Raw genomic sequence first — 24,155 nt, forward strand, 5'->3', positions numbered from 1 at the left:
ACTCGCCATCACATTATTCACTGTCACAATGTTGGCTTTCTGTCTCCCACTACTACTGCCTTCTATGTCCTATCACCTGTCCAGACTCCAGCCTTCTGACGCTGCCTCTCCCACACTGCTCTCCCGTTTCTCAGCGTCATTTGACTTCTGCTTTGTCCACAAAATAGATTGTTTTGGGCGGAAAAACCAGGGGCCATTTAATAATGAAGTTTCAGAAACTGTCCTGGTAATTTTACCACATTTTCCAAACAAACATGTAATCAAACAAGATGCATCCAAAACACTTGGGCTGCTTAACTGGGCAGAGACAGTAGAAATTAGCACATGTATAATAAATAACCAATTTAATAAGCATAGTAAAGCTGTATTGAATGACAAAATGCCATCTTCACAGCTAGTTAATATCAAAATGAATAATCAAATGGATATTTCACTTGAATAACACTTTTGAAACTAATCTTCCTCTCAGATCATCTAGCTTGATATCTCAATCAATCAATCAATCAATCAAATGTATTTATAAAGCCCTTTTTACAACAGCAGTTGTCACAAAGTGCTTTTACCGAAACACCCGGCCTTAAACCCCAAGGAGCAAACAACAGTAGTGTTGAATTTCAGTGGCTAGGAAAAACTCCCTAAGAAGGCCGAATTTTAGGAAGAAACCTAGAGAGGACCCAGGCTCAGAGGGGTGACCAGTCCTCTTCCCGGCTGTGCCGGGTGAGATATTAAGAGTCCAATTGGAATAATTTATAAATGAATGTGGGCTAAATCCAAAGTCTATTTAATTTTAGACTAGGTCAGAAGTATGACCAGATGGACAAGGACAGGGACAGTAACGGGCCCCCCAAACCAGGTACTCCGCAGGTGTGGACCAGGACCTCATGTCCTCCTAAAGTTTAAAACGGGAGGAGACTGGGAAAATTCAGAAAATGCATTCCTCATATCAACAACGATATATAGTGGAGAAGGAGAACATAGTGGGGAAGGAGAACTGACCCAATCCCCCAGCACAATAGTATAGCAGCGTAAGACCTTGGAACTGAGACGGGGGGGTCCGGCGACACTGTGGCCCTACCAGGGGGAGGCCCTGGACAGGGCCCAACAGGCAGGAAATCAATCCACCCACATTGCCAGGCATCAACCAAAGGGACACCCGCCAACCGCAACCACTCTGAATGAGGGCCGAGTATTGCCAGCAGAGTACAGCCCAGTTGCACAAGTGCGCAACAGAGAGACAACAACAAGCCAGTGATTCTTCCCCTCTATCTGGTGACGGGATGTTTTCTAAAAAGATTACCAGGGGAGCCTGCTGACTTGCTGCCTCAAACGTACACAAAAACACCTCAAATTTTTCTTGGGCAGTGAGACCAAGTCCCTCCAAGACCAAGTCGGGACAAAGTGCTCTAAGTTATAGTTGAATCTGAGGTTAGCAATGGCAAATCTGATGTCCGAAAGAAAAATGTATTAATTCATAGTGAATTTATTTTAAGAATTTACAAGGTTGAACGAGGTTCTGTTATAGGGTGATTTTATGATAATTATACAAATTAGGCAATTAATCAGTCATAGTCAATAACATAAAATAATTTTAAGTTAGGATAGCCTAATCATGTGAAAGTTTGTTTGGTCTGTCTAGCTTAAACAGTCCAAGAGATGTAATTTAATGGTAATTTTAACACTATGAAAAATATGCTAGTCTATAGTTCATACAGTTGTGCTCAAAAGTTTGCATATCCTTGGAGAATTTGTAATATATGTACTATTTGGAAAGAAAACATGAGTGAGCAGGCTCATAAAATCATCAGCAGAATCATAAAACAAAACAAGGCAACAAATATTTTTACTGACCCCTGTTCAAAAGTCTGCATACCCTTAGTTCTTAATACTGTGTATTGACCCCTTTAGCATCAAAGACAGTGTGCAGTCATTTGTAATTAGTTGTTTATGAGGCCCCGAATTATTGCAGGTGGTATAGCTGCCCATTCGTCAATGATATTAAGTTCAGGAGACTGTGATGGCCACTCTAGGACCTTCACCTTTTTCTGCTGTAACCACTCGAGGGTCAACTTGGCTTTGTGCTTAGGGTCATTGTCGTGCTGGAAAGTCCAAGAATGTCCCATGCACAGCTTTCGTGCAGAAGAAAGCAAATTGTCTGCCAATATTTTCTGATAACACGCTGCATTCATCTTGCCATATACATTTTCACAAGATTCACGTGCCTTTAGAGCTCACACACCCCCAAAACCTCAGTGAGCCACCACCATGCTTCACAGTGGGGATGGTATTCTGTTCTCTATAGGCCTTGTTGACCCCTCTCCAAACACAGCACTTATGGTTGTGACTATAAAGCTCTAATTTGGTCTCGTCACTCCAATTTACATTGTGCCAGAAGCTGTCAGGCATGTAAAGGTGTTGTCGGGCATGTTGTAACTGGGCTTTTTTGTGGCATTTATGCAGTAAAGGCTTCTTTCTGGCAACTCGAACATGCAGCTTATTTTTGTTCAAGTATCATCGTATCTGCTCCTTGAAACAACTCGAACATTTCACAATTTCTGCCAGGGTATGCAAACTTATGAGCACCACTGTAAATGTTTCCTAGAATTTAAATGTAGGGTTTCAGTAAAGCTTTAAAAGTCAGTATTATTGCAAGATTGGTCAAGAAACATGACCGTTTTGAATAGAAAGGTTGCATTTAAACCCAAGTGAACTGGACATTTTAAACACTTATAATTACAAAAGTAAACAGCATATCAACACTCCAAATAGAAGGAACTCAAGTTTGGCCAGTCTGAACATTTTTACATTTTGGGTTTTGTCCGCATTCAAAAATGGTATCTTCTTTCCCAATAAAATGCATCAATTAAATGATGTAATATCTTAAAAACTATATATAATATTAAAATACTATTCCCATATAACCCAAGTTGGGGCAGTCTGGACATTTTAAACTTTTTTATTTGTTTATAGCTTTTATCGTTTAGGCTCTAGAATGAGTGAAACTACTCAAATGATAAAACTATGAAATAAATCTATGGTGTTAGTGGGAGCATCATGCTATGGGAATGCTTCTCATTGGCAGGGACTGGGAGAGAACTCAGGAATGAGGGAAGGATGAACAGAGCAAAATACAGAGGTTCTTGAAGAATCAGACTGGGGCAAATATTTATGTTTGAGCACAACAAATATGCAAAGCACACAGCCAAGACAATGCTGGAGCGGCTTCGGCAAGTCTGTGAATGTCATGGAGTGGCCCAACAAAAGCCCGGGCTTGAACATCTGTGCGGAGATAATACTTTACTAACACACCCCTTCCAACCTGACAGCTGCAAGTAAAGATTGTAGAAACAGACCAAATCCAGGTATGCAAAGCTGATACAAGCATTTCCATGAAGACTCAAAGTTGTGATCACGGCCAAAGGCGCTTCTACAAAGTACTGAATAAAATGTACATGAGATTAGGTACATGAGATATTTCAGGTTTTAATTTTTAGTAAATCATTATGGGGTACTGTGTGTAGATGGCAAAAAATACTAAAAACAAATAATACATTAAATCCATAAAAAGTGGTCCGAATAATCTCCAAAAGTATATATTGCACAGTTACAGTATCTCACACAAGTGAGTACACCCCTCACATTTTTGCAAATATTTCATTATATATTTTCATGTGACAACACTGAAGAAATGACACTTTGCTACAATGTAAAGTAGTGAGTGTACAGTGTATAAGTGTAAATTTGCTGTCCCCTCAAAATTACACAACACACAGCCATTAATGTCTAAACCGCTGGCAACAAAAGTGAGTACACCCCTAATTGAAAATGTCCAAATTGGGCCCAAAAAGTGTCAATATTTTGCGTGGCCACCATTATTTTCCAGCACTGCCTTAACCCTCTTGGGCATGGAGTTCACCAGAGCTTCACAGCTTGCCAAAGGAGTACTCTTCCACTCCTCCATGACGACATCACGAAGCTGGTGGATGTTAGATACCTTGCGCTCCTCCACCTTCCATTCGAGGATGCCCCAGAGATGCTCAATAGGGTTTAGGTCTGGAGACATGCTTGGCCAGTCCATCACCTTTACCCTCAGCTTCTTTAGCAAGGCAGTGGTCGTCTTGGAGGTGTGTTTGGGGTTGTTATCATGTTGGAATACTGCCCTGTGGCCCAGCCTCTGAAGGGAGGAGATCATGCTCTGCTTCAGTATGTCACAGTACATTTTGGCATTCATGGTTCCCTCAATGGATTGTAGTTCCCCAGTGCCAGCAGCACTCATGCAGCCCCAGACCATGACACTCCCACCACCATGCTTGACTGTAGGCATGAAACACTTGTCTTTGTACACCTCACTTGGTTGCTGCCACACATGTTTGACACCATCTGAACCAAATAAGTTTATCTTGGTCTCTTCAGATCACAGGACATTGTTCCAGTAGTCCATGTCCTTAGACTGCTTGTCTTCAGCAAACTATTTGCAAGCTTTCTTGTGCATCATCTTTAGAAGAGGCTTCCTTCTGGGACGACAGCCATGCAGACTAATTTGATACAGTGTGTGGCGTATGGTCTGAGCATTGACAGGCCGACCCCCCCACCCCTTCAACCTCTGCAGCAATGCTGGCAGCACTCATACGTCTATTTCCCAAAGACAACCTCTGGATATGACGCAAAGCATGTGCACTCAACTTCTTTGGTCAACCATGGCGAGGCCTGTTCTGAGTGGAACCTGTCCTGTTAAACTGCTGTATGGTCTTGGCCACCTTGCTGCTGCTCAGTTTCAGGGTCTTGGCAATCTTCTTACAGCCTAGGTCATCTTTATGTAGAGCAACAATAATTTTTTTCAGATTCTCTGAGAGTTCTTTGCCATGAGGTGCCATGTTGAACTTCCAGTGACCAGTATGAGGGAGTGTGAGAGCGATAACACCTAATTTAACACACCTGCTCCCCATTCACACCTAAGACCTTGTAACACTAACGAATCACATGACACCATGGAGGGAAAATGGCTAATTGGGCCCAATTTGGAGTGTACTCACTTTTGTTGCCAGCAAGTTATTTTGAGGGGACAGCAAATGTACAATGTTATACAAGCTGTACACACTACTTTACATTGTAGCAAAGTGTAATTTTATCAGTGTCATTTCTTCAGTGCAAAAATGTGAGGGGTGTACTCTTGTGAGATACTGTAAGTAATACTATATTAGGATAGTAATAGGGTAGGTATTTAATGACCAATTGATAATGATTTAAGTATATAAACTTCAACCCACCAACATTTTTGCTCAACCCCCATTACTGCATATTTGGCTCTGCTAGAGTTCACTGCACATTACAGGCCTGTACGACAATGTGAAAAGATGGACGCCTGTGTGAAACAAAACAATTCCTGATATTCCATTCGGTTTGCAACATGTCTATTAATACTGTAAGTCAAGGTAAATACAAAACCACAGAATAGGGTCAAAGTGAAACCCTCTGCATTTTCAAGTATATTGGTGGTAGCATCATCTTATAAGTATGTTTGTCTTTGGCAGGAATTTCGGAGTAATTTAGGATCAAAATTAATATGAAAGAAATAAAGCCCATAAAAGTTCAAGGAAACCCTGCATCTGAATATATAACCGTGGAGACTTTTACACCATTTCTTTGCTAAAGAACCATGAGAAAAAAAAATCTCCAGTCTGTAGATTTTTAGATAAACTTACATGAATATTGGAGTCACAATGTTCAAATATTACATCAATGATTCTAAAGCACATTTAGTGAGACAATGTTGCCTTAAGAGCTGTGCTCAATCAAATAATTACTCTGGAGGACATACATAATTGAGACATGTTTGGTAAATAAATACATGCAATCACTTTAAAAATACATTTTAAGGCATGTCTTTTTATAGACTTGCTTATTTGTAAGTGTTTGTTCTTACTAAAACAAAATGTGACCCCCCCCCCCACGCTAAAATGACATGAAATAGAGACTGTGAACCCTTAATGGATTGGATGGATATGGAAACTCCACAGGAGCCAGTGAGTATGGGAAGCATATGAAGAACATTGTGTAAAACTAATTGAAAATAAATCTGTTGTGGGTTTTTCCCTCAACGTTATGGACAGCTTGAGTCAACATTTGTGTTCTATTGTTGAATATCTGCCTTTATGATGGGAAGGACAGAGTTAAAACTATACACACAAAACATCTAGCTACTTTCAAGGGTGCATTTTCACAGCTTCTTAACCTGACCAAGACCTTATGGTAAAAAGTATAATAGAACTACATTTTTCTTTCTTACAAAACCTGACATTTGCCATGTGCCTGCAACATGGTGATCTTGTCAGGAACTGGCAGTTCACAAGAATACTTGTTTACAAAGTCCCATCATATGCTCCCTGTGCAATGTTCCAAACAGTGGACGTTGGGATGACTCTTCTCTTGACCAGCTGTTTCCATAGGCCAGTGGGATCTGGGTTACAGCAGCTGTGGATGCACTACCACAGACAGCTGGCTGAAGCCCAGCCCTGTCATCCACCAGGTTACACACGCACCCACACCCACACAACCACGAAGACAGGCATCAAGGCCAGAGGACACACTTTCCGCCCAATGCCTGGCGACAACCTGGAAGAGCTCATTTTAAAGGCGTCGCAGCCCAGAGCCTGAAACAACAACGACGCGCTGGTTTTAATTAACACAGCAGCCCTGGGAGAGAACACTCTCTGAAACAACTGTGCCGATAGTGTGTGTGTGTGGGGGGGGTGCCCCATTCCAGGGTGATGTCATTTCTTTCCCTCAGAAGCTAATGCTTTCAGGGTAAAAGAATTAGGGAGAAATGCCACAAAAGTGAGCTGACTTCTGCAGTTGTGGCATGTTTTACCTTGGATTACACTGCCTACTAAACACTGTCGCTGGGAGCTTTGCTTTCTTAAGACAGAGAAGGGTTTGTCAATACTAACTGCTTCTTGGCTACATCCATTTCAGTTCAATCACTTTTTGACTTTTAATGATACCTTACATTTTATAACAGATTTTACCTTATAGTCCTGATTGCCTTAACTTTGAAAAGATGAAGACGCTCAAAGGTGACCCATTTCCATACCTCACCATACTTTAAGACATCCTATTCCTATGTCATTGACTGGAAAAGAACAATTCAATTGTACATAATTTAAAGGCTTACAAGAAAGGTTGTCAAGAAATTCTGTAATTTATATATTTTTTTATGAATCTTTTTGGTGGTGTAATTGTGGGGCAAAGGCTGATATTGTGTTGACAGTTACCCTTTCCACATAAACGGTCTGGTTTAGGCTGGGATTGCACAACGCAACCAAACAAACCATGGTAGCAACAAACTAAGCTAGCTACAGTTACAGTTAGTGCAGTTCATCCTGAATAATTTCAGTCGAAGCTGGTCAGAGATAACTCATATGTATTAGAATCTTTGCCTGCAGAATCATCTACATAAATTTGAAATTACATATGCCAATTAGAAGTTACAGATGGGTTTCTTATAAACCTGAATGAAAGTTCCTTAGTGTATTGCCAGTCTTAGACCATATTTTACGCAACTGTTGGTTGTTGCCAGGGTCCCTTGCCTCAACCTGCAACAATTCTACACTGAACCATTTCAGACCGCCATTATTTTCATAATCATACTTCAGAAAGCATACATATATATATATATATATATATTTTTTTATAAGCACCATTGACTTCTCAGCTAAATCAACCGATCAAGTTATTCATGGACAAGATTATATGACATCAGATTGCCATAGATAAGATACTTGAAGGCCTGTAGATGAGAGATGTTTGGTGATATGTCCAGAAGCAGATGTTCCTGACTCAGGGTTGAATCCTAATTAGTAATTGGGCCTTGAGGTTTACGCAAATCTCCTAAAGTCAAAATCAAGGGGTTCCCAACAGATCCACGGAACACTTCCACAGTAAAAGAGTCGGGAAGTGGCTGGTTACTGCAGTGAAGTAGGGAATAGGGGAGGCAGGTGAAGCTAGCGGGGTTCAGTGCATTAAAAGGTAGACGACAGGTAGACAAATTGAGGATTTGGCTGATGAAGCGATATATGTCTACTTCCCCAAAGTCAGATAAACTGGTGGATAACTGCCTGTGTGCAGTTTGCAGATAATGACTGGAGTTTGCACAATCCCTAAAAAGCATGTGCACAGTTGCAAACCAGCATTTGCACAATGACAAAGCGACTATGTGAAAAGCAAGTGTGCTAGAAATTCCTGTAGATTTCCAGTTATTGTACTAACACTAGCATTTGACATTGGCTTGTGAATCTACTGCTAACATCCTTCATACCTGGACAGAGAGAGTTGTTACTCTGGGGATGTAAAGGGCTTTATCACAGACAGACATGGAGCCAGACAGCCCACCTGATATATACAGTACATGAAGCATCAGGATGTCATTTCCACTCCAACTGGACCAACATTCTGAACCTGGGCCAATAATCTGAACCTGGGCCAATATTCTGAACCTGAGCCAATATTCTGAACCTGAGCCAATATTCTGAACCTGAGCCAATATTCCGAACCTGAGCCAATATTCCGAACCTGAGCCAATATTCTGAACCTGAGCCAATATTCCGAACCTGAGCCAATATTCTGAATCAGGGCTAGTATTCTGAACCTGGACCAATATTTTGACAATTTTCTTATTGACAAAACCCCCAATGTCAATCTAAAAAGTAGATTATTATAAACAGATTGGACAACTTTTTTATACTTTTCTAAAAATTGAGCTGTTTAGAAGGAGTGGAGGACAAATGTAGTTATTGCACACAAGCACTTAACGGACTAGGCGTTTCCTAACAGAACATTTAATATTTACATTTGAATCATTTAGCAGATGCTCTCATCTAGAACGTGACTTGTAGAAGTCAGTGCAAATATTTTCATACCAGGGGTCCTATTTGAACCGAACCCACAACACGGGCTTGATAAGTACCATGCTCTTAGAATGAAGCTACAGAAGACCAAACAGAAACATGCTAGATAGAACATGCTAAAATTATCGAATGGATTCTTGCCTTTTGGTTCTGCACAACTCATTTCATTGCGTCTACCCACTCTACATCATTAGACTGATTAAAAAACAAACAATCGTGGGGGATCTTAGTTATACATAGTTTTAGGCTGCATTTTGAAAATCCTGAACTTGCCTTCTACAACTAGGGTGGTTGACCTTATTCTCCCAGAAATAAAATATAATGACATTACATGAAAACAGTCAGTTTTTGCAAGTCCTGACATTGCGTACAACGCATGAGGTCGGACTGTTATGTTTTGAATAAAGGACTTTTGTGGTATTTTTACTTCCAGTGCTCTGGGTGTAAAAGGCTGTCAAAATTAGTCAGACAGACAGAATAAGACAGGTACAGCACTCTACTCACCCTCTCTGCAGTTGTCTCCCAGAAAACCAGGGCAGCACCTCCACTCCAGGGCTGTCACCTGGCGATACATCACCCTGTATGAAGGCCGGACCAGGGTCCTGTAACTGAAAATATGGTCTGAGGGTATGGTCTGAAGTCATGGACTGAGAGTATTATTTGAGAGCATGGCCTGAGAGCATGGTCTGAGGGTATGGCCTGAGAGTATGGCCTGAGAGCATGGTCTGAGAGCATGGTCTGAGGGTATGGCCTGAGAGTATGGCCTGAGAGTATGGCCTGAGAGCATGGTCTGAGAGCATGGTCTGAGGGTATGGCCTGAGAGTATGGCCTGAGAGTATGGCCTGAGAGTATGGCCTGAGAGTATGGCCTGAGAGTATGGCTAGAGAGTATGGCATGAGAGTATGGCATGAGAGTATGGCATGAGAGTATGGCATGAGGGCATGGTCTGAGGGCATGGTCTGAGGGCATGGTCTGAGGGCATGGTCTGAGGGCATGGTCTGAGGGTATGGTCTGAGGGCATGGTCTGAGGGTATGGTCTGAGGGTATGGTCTGAGAGTATGGTCTGAGAGTATGGTCTGAGAGTATGGTCTGAGAGTATGGTCTGAGAGTATGGCCTGAGAGTATGGTCTGAGAGTATGGTCTGAGAGTATGGTCTGAGGGTATGGTCTGAGAGTATGGTCTGAGAGTATGGTCACTGATGGACAGCACTATGGCACAGGGCCAGGTGTCCCTTCACAGACATCAAGGCCTTTCCAACAATGTTAGTAACATTAGAACAAAGCATTACAGGTCTTTATTTGTTTGACATTTACAGTCTTACAAATCTTTTATATGAGAAAACACTGACCTCTTCAAAACGGAAATAACTCAAACTCGAAAGATGCTAACTGGTCTTATGTAGCAATAAAATGATAATGTTGATAGAATGTTAATATGACAGAATGTGCGGAGACCTTTTAAGTAGTCTTTCTGGATAGACCCCAAAGACATAAAACAATGGAATGCAACCTTACAGTTACAAATCACACAGCCTTTTGATAAATGGCCATGGTGTTACATCAATGTCTCTACTGGAAAGAGACCTGGGCATGACAGAAGGAGAATGCTAATCCTATTTATCCTTAATGGTGGATAATTGCTTCTCTGTGGGTTGCCAAGGGACTTAATCTGCCTTTTTTGACCAACAAACAACAAAACAAACAAAAGAAAAATTTGGAAATGAAAACCCTTCATGTCTAAGCTTTTGGTTTGGCAAAGTTTTTTTTTTTTTTTTTACATGACAGTAAAGTGTGGACTACTGCAACCCATTGGAAGTAATATGTCGTTAGAGGACATTAAAGTGTATTTGCCACTACCTGGCACTCTGCATGTAGAGTCAGCTGTGCCATTCATACCTGATGAGGTTAGAACAGGGTCCTGGCCACCGGCAACTCTGAAACACTCGCTGTACCAGGGTCTCTGTCCCATTGTGGACCTGGCATGACACAGTCTTTGATACGGTGTACTGACACCAGTTCCTGGCAAAGAGGATGACAGGTAGACAGTTTTAGTGTGTGTGTGTGTGTGCATGCATATGTCTGGGAGATGGGATACAAAATAAAATGCAGCCAAAACTATAATGGAAAAAAGTAATGTTTTCGTTTTTTGGTTTAATTCATCATCAACTGAGGAAAACTACATGGGAGGTCCAATTTTGTCAAATTCTAATTGTGGAATTTTAGGCCAAAAATAGTTAGACAATAAAATGATGCCAGACAGTGAAACTGAAAATAACGTTTTTTAAAGCGTAATAAACTGGCGCTGACGAACAAGTCACCACAAGTGAATATTACATTGGCAGCAACTCCCTAAATCCAATCTAAACCAGATCCTTATTTTCAAGCACTGTTCTATTATTGCCTTTAAGGGTGTGATTTTCTATTCGTTAATCACGGCAGGTATAGCTGTTCCAGTTAGCCTATATACTTTTGGCTCCTTCTTTCGACTGCTTCATTAAGAATTAAGTCCACACACAATTAAGTCCACACACAACTCAACAAGCAACTTTCTGAAAATAATTATCTGTATAAAATGCACATTTCTAGAGATCCATTGGGTATCTGTTTAACCTTGAAATCAGAATCAAAATTTCTGATGAACATGAGCCACTTCATTCGGCTTTCATTTAGCCTACCTACTTGTAGATCCACTTACCTGCGAGCCGCGTTACTCTCTGCAGGAGGTCCAGCGCTGTGTTCACTGTGCATGCGTTGCAATGTCACACCTGGAAACTGATAGATAAAACCTGTCCCTCGTGACATAGTAGGAGATAACATCCAAATACAGAGAAAGTTAAAAACGATGGAAGCTGTCATTGTTCCCGAATTTAGGGTTCCTTTCATAAGAGAGCTTGGACACTGTCTGTATGGTAAAGTGCATAAAGCTGAACACGTAGGTAGGCAAAGGCGCAGCGCACGAGAGTAGCCGATGTTCTAATTTCCCGTTAAAGTAAACGAATATACATCTTCAACAACGTGACAATTTTTTTTCTAACGTTCCTGCTGCTCTGTTGATAGGCGTTTGCCTTCCAGCTCTGCAGTGATCGTCCGAATGACTGAAGGAGCATGAGCGCGCAAGCACTACATTTTGGGTAGCTCGACCCAGCAGAGTTTTGCGCGGACAGACATTCACCACGTTTGTGGAACATTTGTTTATTCATTTGGATCCCCATTGGCTTCTGCCTTAAGCAACAGCAATTTTTCATTGGGTCCACAGAAAACCCCAAATATAAACAAAACACTTACACATTGATAAACCAGAATAGCCACACCAACGTTTTAGTGTTAGATTGTTTTATTTGTATCCCTTCTCAGTGCCATGTTTTTTAATCCTTTTTTTACAAGTAGTTTTACTTTCTTCTTTAGTAATTGGGGATGTTCCATATGACCTTGACAGTTGGGAGTTTTAGACTTGGGGAGCAGGGACGTCACTAGAAATTCATGAATGGGGGGCTAAACCTCGTTTTGGGGGGTTTGGACATACTCCCCATAACATATTTTCATCATATATGTTTTGAGAAACAACGGGTGTAAAATCTATCAACATTTTGTTATTTTTGGTCACGGTTGACTAAAAGTATACCTGTCTCATAGTTTGTGTTAGACACTGATCTAATCTGACTTAAATTCTATCAAAATAAAGAAGTCCACTCTGTCCTCATCCATCCAAAACGTTGAAAGGCACAAACACGGCTGTTCTATGTAGCCAAAATACTTTTGTCAACTATAGTTTATAGTAGGCCTAAATTAACATTTACATACATATTATGTTTCTTAACGCAAGTTCTGTGAATCATTTCAAAACAGATTTAGAGGTATGGTCTGAAGTCATTAAAAAAATTTATCATAGGCCTACTTAAAAAAAATAAACATTCAATAACCGGATCTCCCTTCCTTAGAACAGAAAACGGTGAAATACTTGGGAAACCTTCAAACCCATACAAACATGAATCTGAAACATGCACGGTTTCGCAAATGTGTTCCAATGAAACCGAATAAATGAATATTTGAAAAAACATCTTGTACCGAGTAATGATTTGATCAATTCATCAATGTTTATGATGATTATTAGTGACATAACAATTTTAGCAAGCATGCTTGTTTGACGATCATTTATGAAATTTCAGGGGAAGTATTAATATTTTCAGGTAGTTGGTTAGTGAAGTAGCAAACCCCTATTATCGACCACCTTACTATTTTGTTGAAATACATTATAATTGCTTTTTATTTGTATTATAAATGACAGATCGTTGTCTTCTCTAAAGTGTCTACTATAAACTTTCTTGCCGAATTCCGAAAAAGAAAAAAAGAAAAAAAATCGTTCCCCAGACCTGAATCCAATTTGATAACCTCTGTGACGTTATGTATCGGGGCAGCCAAAACCGTCAAGTATAGCCACAGACTGTCCAGGAGCTCACTGTTGCCCTGATCTACGTCTGGGAGGAGATCCCCCTGGAGACCATCAGGAGCATGTCCAGACAGTGTCGGGAGTGCGTACCGGCACGTGGGGGCCGTACACACTGCTGAGTCACGTTATGTGTGCGATGAAATTCATGCCGGTTGGAACAGGCTGTTATTTCAATAGTTTACTTTGATTTTCGGTGTGAGTTCGAATCCAGCCCTCAATCGGTTGGAGATTTTGGTTTCCATTGAACGTTGTTACGTCATGTAGATCTTGACGAATTACACAATGTACAATAAATATTTTCATCTTTAATATATTTTCTTCAGCAAGACCTTTCTTTTTTAGCAGTATATATCCACCATTAGATCAATCATTACACATTTTATATCAGCTGAAGCTGTGACAAAACCGCATGAAAGGGGACTCAATCCACTTAGAAAAATTCACCATCTTGTATTTGTATTTGATCTTGTGTATTTTGCCTACCTCCTGTAGTTATATTTATGTTGCCATGTGGCAAAGGAAAGAAAATTGCAGCTTTAAAGTGAATTTCAACATTGTCCGGAGAAGGATGAACTGTTTTAATGCTAATCTGATGCAATTCTGTGCATGTTGGCATGAATGTTGGGCTTCTTGCATGTGCCATCAAACCCCTGCCACTTATCCAGCCCACCTGGTATTTAACGTTACCCATTCCTCCACACACTCCACCGACTTTCAGTTGAGTGAGCATCTACTACAAGACCATGATGTTTGCTTACACAGCAGCAAGGGGAACTACACTCCCTACCTTTAGGCAATGCTGATATCTCTACCCCTATATTTTTATATATCGTTTTGCCACCTCCGGTCTCTTGGCTGTTAAACCCTTACATGATGGCAGTTTCTGCTTTACCCAGTGAAAGCTATGTTCTGGCACCCCTAACTGTGGAACCAGCTTCCCCTTGAATCTAGGACTGCAGAGTCCCTGTCTATAAAAAAAAAAAACACAAATGAAAAAGCCTCAATTTTTAGAGTATCCACTTGCATTTTCCCCACCTAGCACTGATTTAGCTGATAGCTACTTTATTGATTGAAATGTACTTACTATAACTGGGTCTTGTGGTTGTCCCACCTAGCTACTGTAAGATAAATGCGTTAACTGTTAATCACTCTGAATATGAGTGTCTGCTAAATTAGTAAAATGTCAAATATTTCATGAAGTTCTGCCATAAGTCATCCAGAGTATTTTAATGTTGTCTAAAAGAAAATAATCACATTGTAAACAAAAACAATGGTTCACTCTAGGACATGGGAATATTCATCTTAAATTAATAATACTATATAAACCAACAAAATATGGGAAAATAAGCAAATCCCTTGAGTTCTGTCATTGCCTTTTCTGTATATATCCATTGCACAAACCTTCACTAACCGAATGAATGAGTTAGTTACTATGTGCCCCCTTATGGTCACATTACAGCATTGCCTCTGTGGTGAGTTCCCAGACCGCCTGTCCATTTCAATTCTGTGTCCCACCACCCTCCTCCAGTCACCGGCACCTTCTCTGGATCAAAGGTCCAGTCCTGCTTCTCCTTGAAGAACTTCACATGTCTGTCAGGGTGGCTTAGGGCCCCATTGGGCCCACTCCCTAAGGAGGAGGGGGCTGGTGGTGTGAGATGTAGGGAGGAGGGGGCTGGTGGTGTGAGATGTAGGGAGGAGGGGGCTGGTGGTGTGAGATGTAGGGAGGAGGGGGTTGGTGGTGTGAGATGTAGGGAGGAGGGGGTTGGTGGTGTGAGATGTAGGGAGGAGGGGGCTGGTGGTGTGAGATGTAGGGAAGAGGGGCTGGTGGTGTGAGATGTAGGGAGGAGGGGGCTGGTGGTGTGAGATGTCGGGTGGCGGGGGCTGGTGGTGTGAGATGTAGGGAGGAGGGGGCTGGTGGTGTGAGATGTAGGGAGGAGGGGGTTGGTGGTGTGAGATGTAGGGAGGAGGGGGTTGGTGGTGTGAGATGTAGGGAGGAGGGGGCTGGTGGTGTGAGATGTAGGGAAGAGGGGCTGGTGGTGTGAGATGTAGGGAGGAGGGGGCTGGTGGTGTGAGATGTAGGGAAGAGGGGCTGGTGGTGTGAGATGTAGGGAGGAGGGGGCTGGTGGTGTGAGATGTAGGGAGGAGGGGGCTGGTGGTGTGAGATGTAGGGAAGGGGGGCTGGTGGTGTGAGATGTAGGGAGGAGGGGGCTGGTGGTGTAGAGAGGAGGGGGCTGGTGGTGTGAGATGTAGGGAGGAGGGGGCTGGTGGTGTGAGATGTAGGGAGGAGGGGGCTGGTGGTGTGAGATGTAGGGAGGAGGGGGCTGGTGGTGTGAGATGTAGGGAGGAGGGGGCTAGTGGTGTGAGATGTAGGGAGGAGGGGGCTGGTGGTGTGTGATGTAGGGAAGGGGGGGCTGGTGGTGTGAGATGTGAGATGTGACACGACAATGCAGTCACACATATATAAGGAAATAACCTGAAAATTGCTGCTGTAATATTCTTCACTCCAACTGAACAGTTATTACTATAGAAAGAACACCTTGAGAACCACCTCTAGAACAATAATTCAAGGAGGTTTTCTTGTTTTTGCTGCTTGTTCAGACTACCTTTGAAAAAGTAGAATTTCTTGTCCATCTGTGAGTAAGCAGCTGCCTCAATAGCAGAAGGCAGGCCTGGCCAGCGGTTCTGCAGTGATATTCAGGTCTGGCCAGTGGTTCTGCAGTGATAGTCAGGCCTGGTCAGTGGTTATGCAGAGATAGGCCGGCCTGGCCAGTGGTTATGCAGAGATAGGCAGGCCTGGCCAGTGGTTCTGCAGTGATAGTCAGGCCTGGCCAGTGGTTATGCAGAGATAGTCAGGCCTGGCCAGCGGTTCTGCAGTGATAGTCAGGCCTGGCCAGCGGTTCTGCAGAGATACGGAAGAGCTGGCTTTGCCTGTAGGTGATACAGTCCAATATCTCCCCCCACTGAATACCAGGATGGTACCATGGTCTGCAAAGTAATATAGCATGGTATCTACAGCACAGATATCTTCAGATGTCAGTGAGAAATGATCAATCGTCTTTTATTATAAAATGCTAAGAGAAATTATGTCTAATTTTTATAAAAACTAAGAGATTATCACTGCTTACCTGTTGTATTAGTTTTGTTAGAAATCCATTCATAGGGAAGGTTAACGGTATCTTGTGCTCCAATGGCAGTTTCAGCATGGTCACCCCCATGGAAAGTGTCAGCCATTTTAATATAGTCAACTGGATGAGACCATTGAACTCTTAATGAGCCAGTTGGAGTGATCTTCACTAAGTCCTGTCAGTGAGACCTCATTTGTTTCAGTATAAACATTAATATATACTTCTTTATGAATGTTTTTGATATAATATAATGTTCCCCCCTGCCAATTTTAATGATGTCAAATTTGTGATCAAGGCCCTGCCTCATTGTAACAACTTAACAGTAGGTTTGGAAGAGTTGAAGTCTGAGAAGTGTCCTTAAAATCTCGCCATCCTGTTCTGCCTCTTATAATAATGCTCACTCAACAAGGATGTTTGGCATTGAGGTTCCCTCGTGGAGAACACATTCCCCAGCATAAAACTACGATTGATATTTTCCCACATTCTACCACAATGAGTAACTCAACGCCACAAGACAAGGCAGCCTTTTCTAACTACCCCTCGTGGTGGCGCTGGGCCAATTTTGCACCTCTGCTGGACCCCTGGGCACGGTTGGTATGTAATGACCAGAATTCCTGGCCGCAAAGATGCAGCTGTACTGTGGGCCAATGACTGAGCCCGCTGTGCCACTCAGGGGTCTGGAACCAGTTTTGTTTACATTTTACCATGGTGAGAATCTGACAGTGACAACCAGTCCAATCCTTTGTGAGATCATCACCAGTCACGTCTTACCCATTGTGATGGCATCAAAGGAGCCCCTGCAATATGGGAGTGGGCTGTAATCATGCTCTCCTGTGCCCCCTGGAGACAGCTCCCAGTCCTGCAGGGAAGAGTGGAAAATCTGGTCAGGCAGCTGGACTACAGGACTGCTCTCTGGCTTACCTACAGGGAATATTCAAAGACAAAAACAAAGAATCAAAGGGCCTGATACGTGAAAGCAATGCTAAAAATAACGCATCATTAAAAGGTGTACACTGACCCACCCGCAAATCGGTCATGCTGGATGATGTTGCAAGCATCATTACATTCATCATGGCGTCTGCAGACTCTTTCACGTCTGTCAAATGTGCTTAGTGTGAACCTGCTCTCATCTGTGAAGAGAACATGGCACCAATGGCGGACCTGCAAATTCTGGTGTTCTCTGGCGAATGTCATTCAAGCTGCAAGGTGCTGGAATGTGAACACAGGTACCACTAGAGGACATCAGGCCCTCGTGGCTCCCTCATGGAGTCTGTTTCTGACCGCTGGAGGTCATTCTGTAGGGCTCTGGCAGTGCCCCTCCTGTTTCTCCTCACACTATGGAGCAAACACTGGTCCTGATGCTGGGTTGATGCCCTTCTACGGCCCTATTCTACTCTCCTCGCGTAACAGCCCGGCTCCTGGTATCTCCACCATGCTCTTCAGACTGTACTGGGAGACACAGCAAACTTATTGCGACTGCAAGTACACATTTTTTATTTGTTTATTTTATTTATCCTTTATTTTACAAGGGGATGTCCCATTGAGATAGTCAAATCTCTTTTACAAGGGAGCCCTGGGGCAACAATTACACAAATTACACAGAATCACAGAAACAGTCACAACAACAAAATTGATTTACAAAACATGTGAAATTATTAAAAATAACATAAAGGGGTTATTTAAAACATGCGCATTGTTCAGATTTGGACTGCTTAAGTAATTGTTTAAAATGTTCAAGTGGGATAAAAACAGAAAGTTTCAAAACTTTCAAAGCAGTCTTACCAAATTCAGTTGTTACACGTGGGATATTTAGAATCAGAATGTTATTGGAGCGGAGATTGTAAATGGAATGTTTCCTGGTTAACAAACTAATAAGATAGCTGGGTTAAATACCATTGATAGCTTTATAAATAAAAATGTGCCAATGGAACCATCTACGCAGACCTAAAGAGCTAAAACCAGTCGCCTCATAAAGATGACAGTGATGAGTGTGTGTCTTGGCATTAGTAATAAACCGTAATGCACCATGGTAGACTGTGTCAAGTGCATGCAGCATGGTTGAGGCAGCATGCATATAAATAACATCCCCATAGTCCAAGACTGGTAAGAAAGTGGCACTGATCAATTTCTTCCTAGCTTGAAGAGTAAAACAGGATTTATTTCTAAAATAAAAGCCGACACATGTGTGGCCACATGTGCCGTTATGGTGGAGCAGGACCACCTGTGCAAACTGAATGGGCTGCAGGTACCACCTCATGCTACCAGTAGTGACCAGGTCTCTAGCAAAATGCAAAACTAGAAGAAGAATCAGTCAGGAAGGATTAGGAGAGTGCAATTGTCTTTGGCCACCACCTGCAAAAAACATTCTCTTTTTTGGGGGTTGTCTTGCGGTTGCCTCTCCAGTGCACCTGTTGTCACATTGATTCACAATCGACAGACTGATATCCCTGAAGTTTAACTGAATTGGTGGTACACTGTGATGATTACGTGTTCCCAACATTTTTTTGAACAGCATATATCCATTAGCATGTGATTTTAAATATTTATGCTACACAGACTTTTTACAAAATATAAGTTTTTCCATTCAGTGAATGTACTTCAGTAAAGTTAGCCCTATAAGTGGTTTGTCATGCTCTTCATACTCTTCTTATCCAGGGAAAGAGTTTTAGTTCATGGAAGCTGTTTCATTCTCCCATGGACTGATAAGCCTTATTAGAATGGAGAATAAATTGATCCCATTATTCACTAAATCAAAGGGCTGAATTTTAGGATCCATACTCTCCATGTTTGATAAGGGCCCAGAAACTCAGAAAATAAACAGATATAGGAGAGCACTAGTGAAAGAATAAAAGGTCATCCGGATGTTTGGCTTCCTTCCATCTTGTCTCCGCTGCTTGCAGCCCTGTTCCGAGCTTGAAGGGTGTTTCCTAGTCACCAGAATCTCAGGCCTGCCTCCACAGCCACCTCTTCTTTTCAGTCCAATAGACACAAGGAAAACGTAGGGAAGTCCTTTGCCCGTAAATGTATAACTGACACACGTCCACAACACTAAAGCTGTTTCCAAAGCAGATCGGAGATTCTGTTTGACTGAACGTTGCAATGGGCAAAATAATGAAGCAACTGCAGCAGATGCCCTAACCACTAAGCAGCCTTACTGCATGACCTGTATAAATGTCCATCTGTACCTGCCAATTACATTTGAATTAAATACTTTAATCAAAGACAGAATAAAGAAGGGGTAAGATTTCCTTGAGGATGGATAGTAGCAGATAGTTAGAGGACAGGCCACTAACCTTGCTGTCTATGATCCTTCATGCGTAGATGCTGCCCAAAGTAGGATTTGGTCAGACCTCCATGGAAGATGTTGTTGACCCTCTGTGCCCAGCCATGTCGAAACCTATCATCCCTCACCCCACACCTGGGCACTGCCATCTGATGTCGAGTGGCACTATCTAGACGGCCAGTCACTGGCAGGTGGGTGAGCCACTGGAACTCCCTGATAGAGACAGAGGAGAGATGGGCTTAGGATAATGGAAGAGAAGAGATGGGTGGATGATGTCAGCAGAAGAGAGATGGGCTTAGATAATGGAAGAGGAGAAATGGGAGGATGACGATAGAAGAGAGATGGGTGGATGATGACAGAAAAGAGATGGGTGGTTGATGACAGAAATGGAGAGATGGGTGGATTATAATTGAAGAGGAAAGATGGGTGGATGATAACTGAAGAGGAGAGATAGGTGGGTGAGGTCAAAAGAGGAGAGATCGGTGGTTGATGACAGAAGAGGAGAGATGGGTGGAGGATGTCAGAAGAGGAGAGATGGGTGGATGATGTCAGAAGAGGAGAGATGGGTGGATGATGTCAGAAGGGGAGAGATGGGTGGATGATGGAAGAAATGGAGAGATGAGTGGATGATTATTGAAGGGGAGAGATGGGTGAATGACAACCACAGCAGAGAGATGGAGAGGGGAGATAGGTGGATGATGATGGTGGGTGGTCAATGACAGAAATGGAGAGATGGGTGGATGATGGCAGGAGAGAGATGGATGCATGATAACATTGGAGGAGAGATGGGTGAATGGTAACAGAGGAGTGAAAGGCATACAAAGAGGCCAAATCTAAATGCAACATTAAAGCTGCGTCCTCAGCAGACTAGAAGGTCAGGTAATGGCTTGATCAGAAGGATGGTAGATGATGGCACATGTATATGAGCTCTGTGCCCATTTTTTTAAATGTTCTATTTGGATTGAATTAAGAAGATTAAACATAGAAATATGATGAATGGAAAAGACAAAGTGGGTTCCTGTCTGGTTGGCCCTGTCCGGGGTTATCTTCGGATGTGCATACAGTGTCTGCCTAAAGACTCTGGACAGCCCACCTACATTTACTGACCTGCTGGTCTTCTGAACTTGCAAAAACATAGATGTGGCCCAAAAGGTAATGTATTCTTATCATTTTCACTCAGCACAGCCAGAAGAGAACAGACCACCCCTTAGAGTCTAGCCTCTCCCCAAGTGTCTTCCTACGTTTTAACCACGCTAGGGAGGGATTCAGGCTAGCTTTCTGTAAAAGAACTTTGTCACAACTGCTGATGTAGAAAGGGCTTTATAAAAGTATTGACTTCAGTGAGGACTCCCATTCTATGAATTATATTTCTATGCATGTGAATAGGGGAAATTCAGAAAGACAACTTTAGAAACTGGGCCCTGGATAAATACCAGCCTCTGGTGGCAGTCTGTTTCTTCCATTTGGGAAACCAAGCTATTGCTTAACATGCAATTCATTTCAATAAATCTTTTCAATGACTAAGGCTTTTCTTCTCTAAGTATTGGGAAATTCCCTGTGCCGCTGTGAAAACATGTACTTGCTTTTTCCCTCAAACACAGTTTAGACAAAGCTACATCAATTCAGCAATTTGAACAGAAAGTGAAAATGTTTCCTTGGATTTGATTATCTGAGTAACTAATAAGTGAGGAGAGACAGTATTTAAAAGATGTACATAACAATCACGTATTCATAAACCATATAGACTATTGATAGACTGGACAATAGAACTCTTCTAAATTCACTGGTTTCTTCTTTTCATATCTGGTTTCTTCTTTTCATGGTGGAGTTTTAACTTGCATTTGTGGATGCAGTGATGTACTGTGTTTACAGACAATGGTTTTCAGAAGTGATGTCCCCATGCAGTGATGTCCACTACAGAATCGTGTCTGTTTTTAATGGAGTGCTGTCTGAGGGCTGGAATATCACATGTCCAATATTGGTTTTCGGCCTGGTCCCTTGCGTACAGAGATTTCTCCAGATTCTCTGAATCATTTAATGATATTACGTATTGTAGATTATGAGATCCCCTAACTCTTTGCAATTTTACATTGAGAAACATTATTCTTAAATTGTTGCACTATTTTCCCACGCAGTCTTTCACAGAGTGGTGAACCCTCTCAATCTTTACTTGAAAGACTCATCCTCTCTGTTCTTTTTATACCCAGTCAATGTTACTGACCTGCTGCCAATTAACATAAATAGTTGGGAGTTGTTCCACCAGGTAATTTTTTTGAATTACACAACTTTTCCAGTCTTTCGTTGCCCCTGTCCCAACTTTTCTTGAAACATGTTGCTGGCATCAAATTCAAAGTGGGCATATATTTTCAAGGAACAGGGTTTTATTTTACTGTCTTTTCAATAAAATAAATAAATATGTGAGCTAACATTTTTACCGTCATTTCACTATTTCACATTATTACTCAGGTAAGTACCGCACAAAATGTGTTTACTATTCACCCTTCTTGTAGCTGAGGGTCTGCAGAATCCACAGACATGAAGCTCTTCATTCTGCTATAAAGGAGGACCACTTGAGAAGCCAAAATGTCAAGATAGTGACAGGCTGAACTGAAAACCACAGACTGCAAAGGAGCGTTGTAGAACAAAAAAAAGTGTAAATGAAAGGTAATTGAAATTGCCCATTTCCGGTTCAGTGCCAGCAACGCGTTTCAAGGAAATTGGGACAGGGGCATGTTTACCACCTGTTTGCATAACTTCTTTTAGAAATATTCCATAAGCGTTTGGGAACTGAGGAGGCCTATTGCTATTGTTTTGAAAGTTGGGTTATCTAGACACCCATGTAGGGCGTCTCTCATTCACATCACGGCTTGTAGTGAGGGAATACCCCATCATACTTTTCCATGACTAGATTGATTAGGCCCAGAGGGGCGCCAGGCACCACTGATCCCATGGACAGCTGGGAGTGAGCATTGGAGGATGACAATCTGCTCTGCTTTAGCAGCTGGGTAATTATGGGCGGTTCTCCCCTGGGCCTTCTGTGACCTAGGTTCCTTACATGGCTGCTTATTATTGGAAATCAGCCAGCACAGCTGGGTAAAGACGAGAGACAGCCCTCTGCATTGGATTGGAACTCCACAGACAATAGTCAATACAAAGACAACCAGTTTGGTTGACCTGACTTGGTAGCCTTGGGTTTTGAAAAAGACTGGTTAGAAAGCAGGCAAAATGAAAGAGAGTTCCAAAGGACACACCCAAACATGAAATGGACCTTTAGATAACAGTGCTTTGGGTCCAACTGCGCTGAGTCCAACTGCCACGCACCTTAAATTAAGATTGAGCCCAACAAGCTATCAGTGAAGTTTGTTCTCTGTTTACTCTTCATAATTTGTAGAACCAAATCAACAAAAGTGGGAAATGGGCTGTACTATAATGTACAAAAAAAGACTGAGCAATTTATTTTAAAGCCAGATCAGATTTAATTTGCTAATCAAAAGCTTAATTCCCTAAAAACAGAATGACAATGTTGTGAAGTGATAATTACATTTTAATCATTCAGAAGACCCTTCTACTGTAACCAGAGCAGATTACAGCAGTGAGTGTACTTTTGTAACACAGCACCTCGGTAGGCATTAAACCTACAACCCAGTGTTGTAAGCTTACACTCTACCGATTGGGTGAAATCCTGGCGCAATGTTAACATGAAGAATGAAAATAGATCTCTTCAATATTGTTTTCTCTATGTGACTAAGAACCAATAATTTCAGGTATCTGCCAATACATACAGTAGCCTTAGAAGTTTTAGAAGTAGAACCAGAAAAGGAACCAGGCAAGCCTAGTTCAGTCGGCCCGCAAATAAAAGTGATAAATGTTGTTACCCTCGCTGGATTCAAACCCAAGTCTCCCACTTGAGAGGCTGTGTCTTTAACTGCTACACCATGGTCCTATATGTTGATGCAGTGTCGGTATAGCATCACCACATTAGATAATTTTGTCACGGGTTAACAAAACACAACAAAAAAAGTTTGAATATTTAGTTTCATATTAAGTTTACCTCAACCACAAATAGCATCTATGAAATGTATGGCTTTTGTCACAGGCCGTTTTAACAGCTTACTAGCCAGTAATAGGCTTATTAGTATCTAACTTACTACTTGAACTTAACACAGCCAAAGCTATTTCATTGCGCAAAAGGTGACGATAACTGACTTTTTTGTCACGTGAAAAGGCAAGAGAATTGTGGAAACCCCTACTCTTTTACTGTCCAAGGGGTTTGGATCTAGCCTATATTACACCAAAAATAATTCACGGATGCGTACTTTGAAAATCCACCAGAAATAGTCACAAAATAAACAGTTTTATTTTAGGCTTACTATAACATAGCTACTGACGGTTGTAGTCAGC

General features: G+C 42.0%; 1 protein-coding gene across 5 annotated transcripts in view; it reads right to left on the minus strand.

The window, feature by feature from the left end:
• Positions 1-19,849, minus strand: part of LOC105011114 (collagen alpha-1(XXVI) chain) — a 42,903-nt gene extending 23,054 nt beyond the window's left edge. Inside the window, exons 1-5 of one of the 5 annotated variants that reach the window (XM_034293341.1) lie at positions 19,765-19,849; positions 17,243-17,330; positions 11,595-11,671; positions 10,796-10,918; positions 9,405-9,508 (exon numbers count right to left, since the gene is read on the minus strand). In XM_034293341.1, the coding sequence (XP_034149232.1) occupies positions 9,405-9,508; positions 10,796-10,918; positions 11,595-11,671; positions 17,243-17,296 (358 nt within the window). In that variant the 5' untranslated portion in view covers positions 17,297-17,330; positions 19,765-19,849. Of the gene's footprint in view, positions 1-9,404; positions 9,509-10,795; positions 10,919-11,594; positions 12,217-17,242; positions 17,393-17,493; positions 17,580-19,764 lie in introns of those variants that run through there. The other 4 variants (XM_020048612.2, XM_020048613.2, XM_010870927.4 and 1 more) reach the window with 4 other exon arrangements.
• Positions 19,850-24,155: the final 4,306 nt, after the last annotated feature.

Source organism: Esox lucius, chromosome 7 (assembly GCF_011004845.1).
Source record: "Esox lucius isolate fEsoLuc1 chromosome 7, fEsoLuc1.pri, whole genome shotgun sequence".
In the NCBI taxonomy this organism is placed as follows: domain Eukaryota; kingdom Metazoa; phylum Chordata; class Actinopteri; order Esociformes; family Esocidae; genus Esox; species Esox lucius.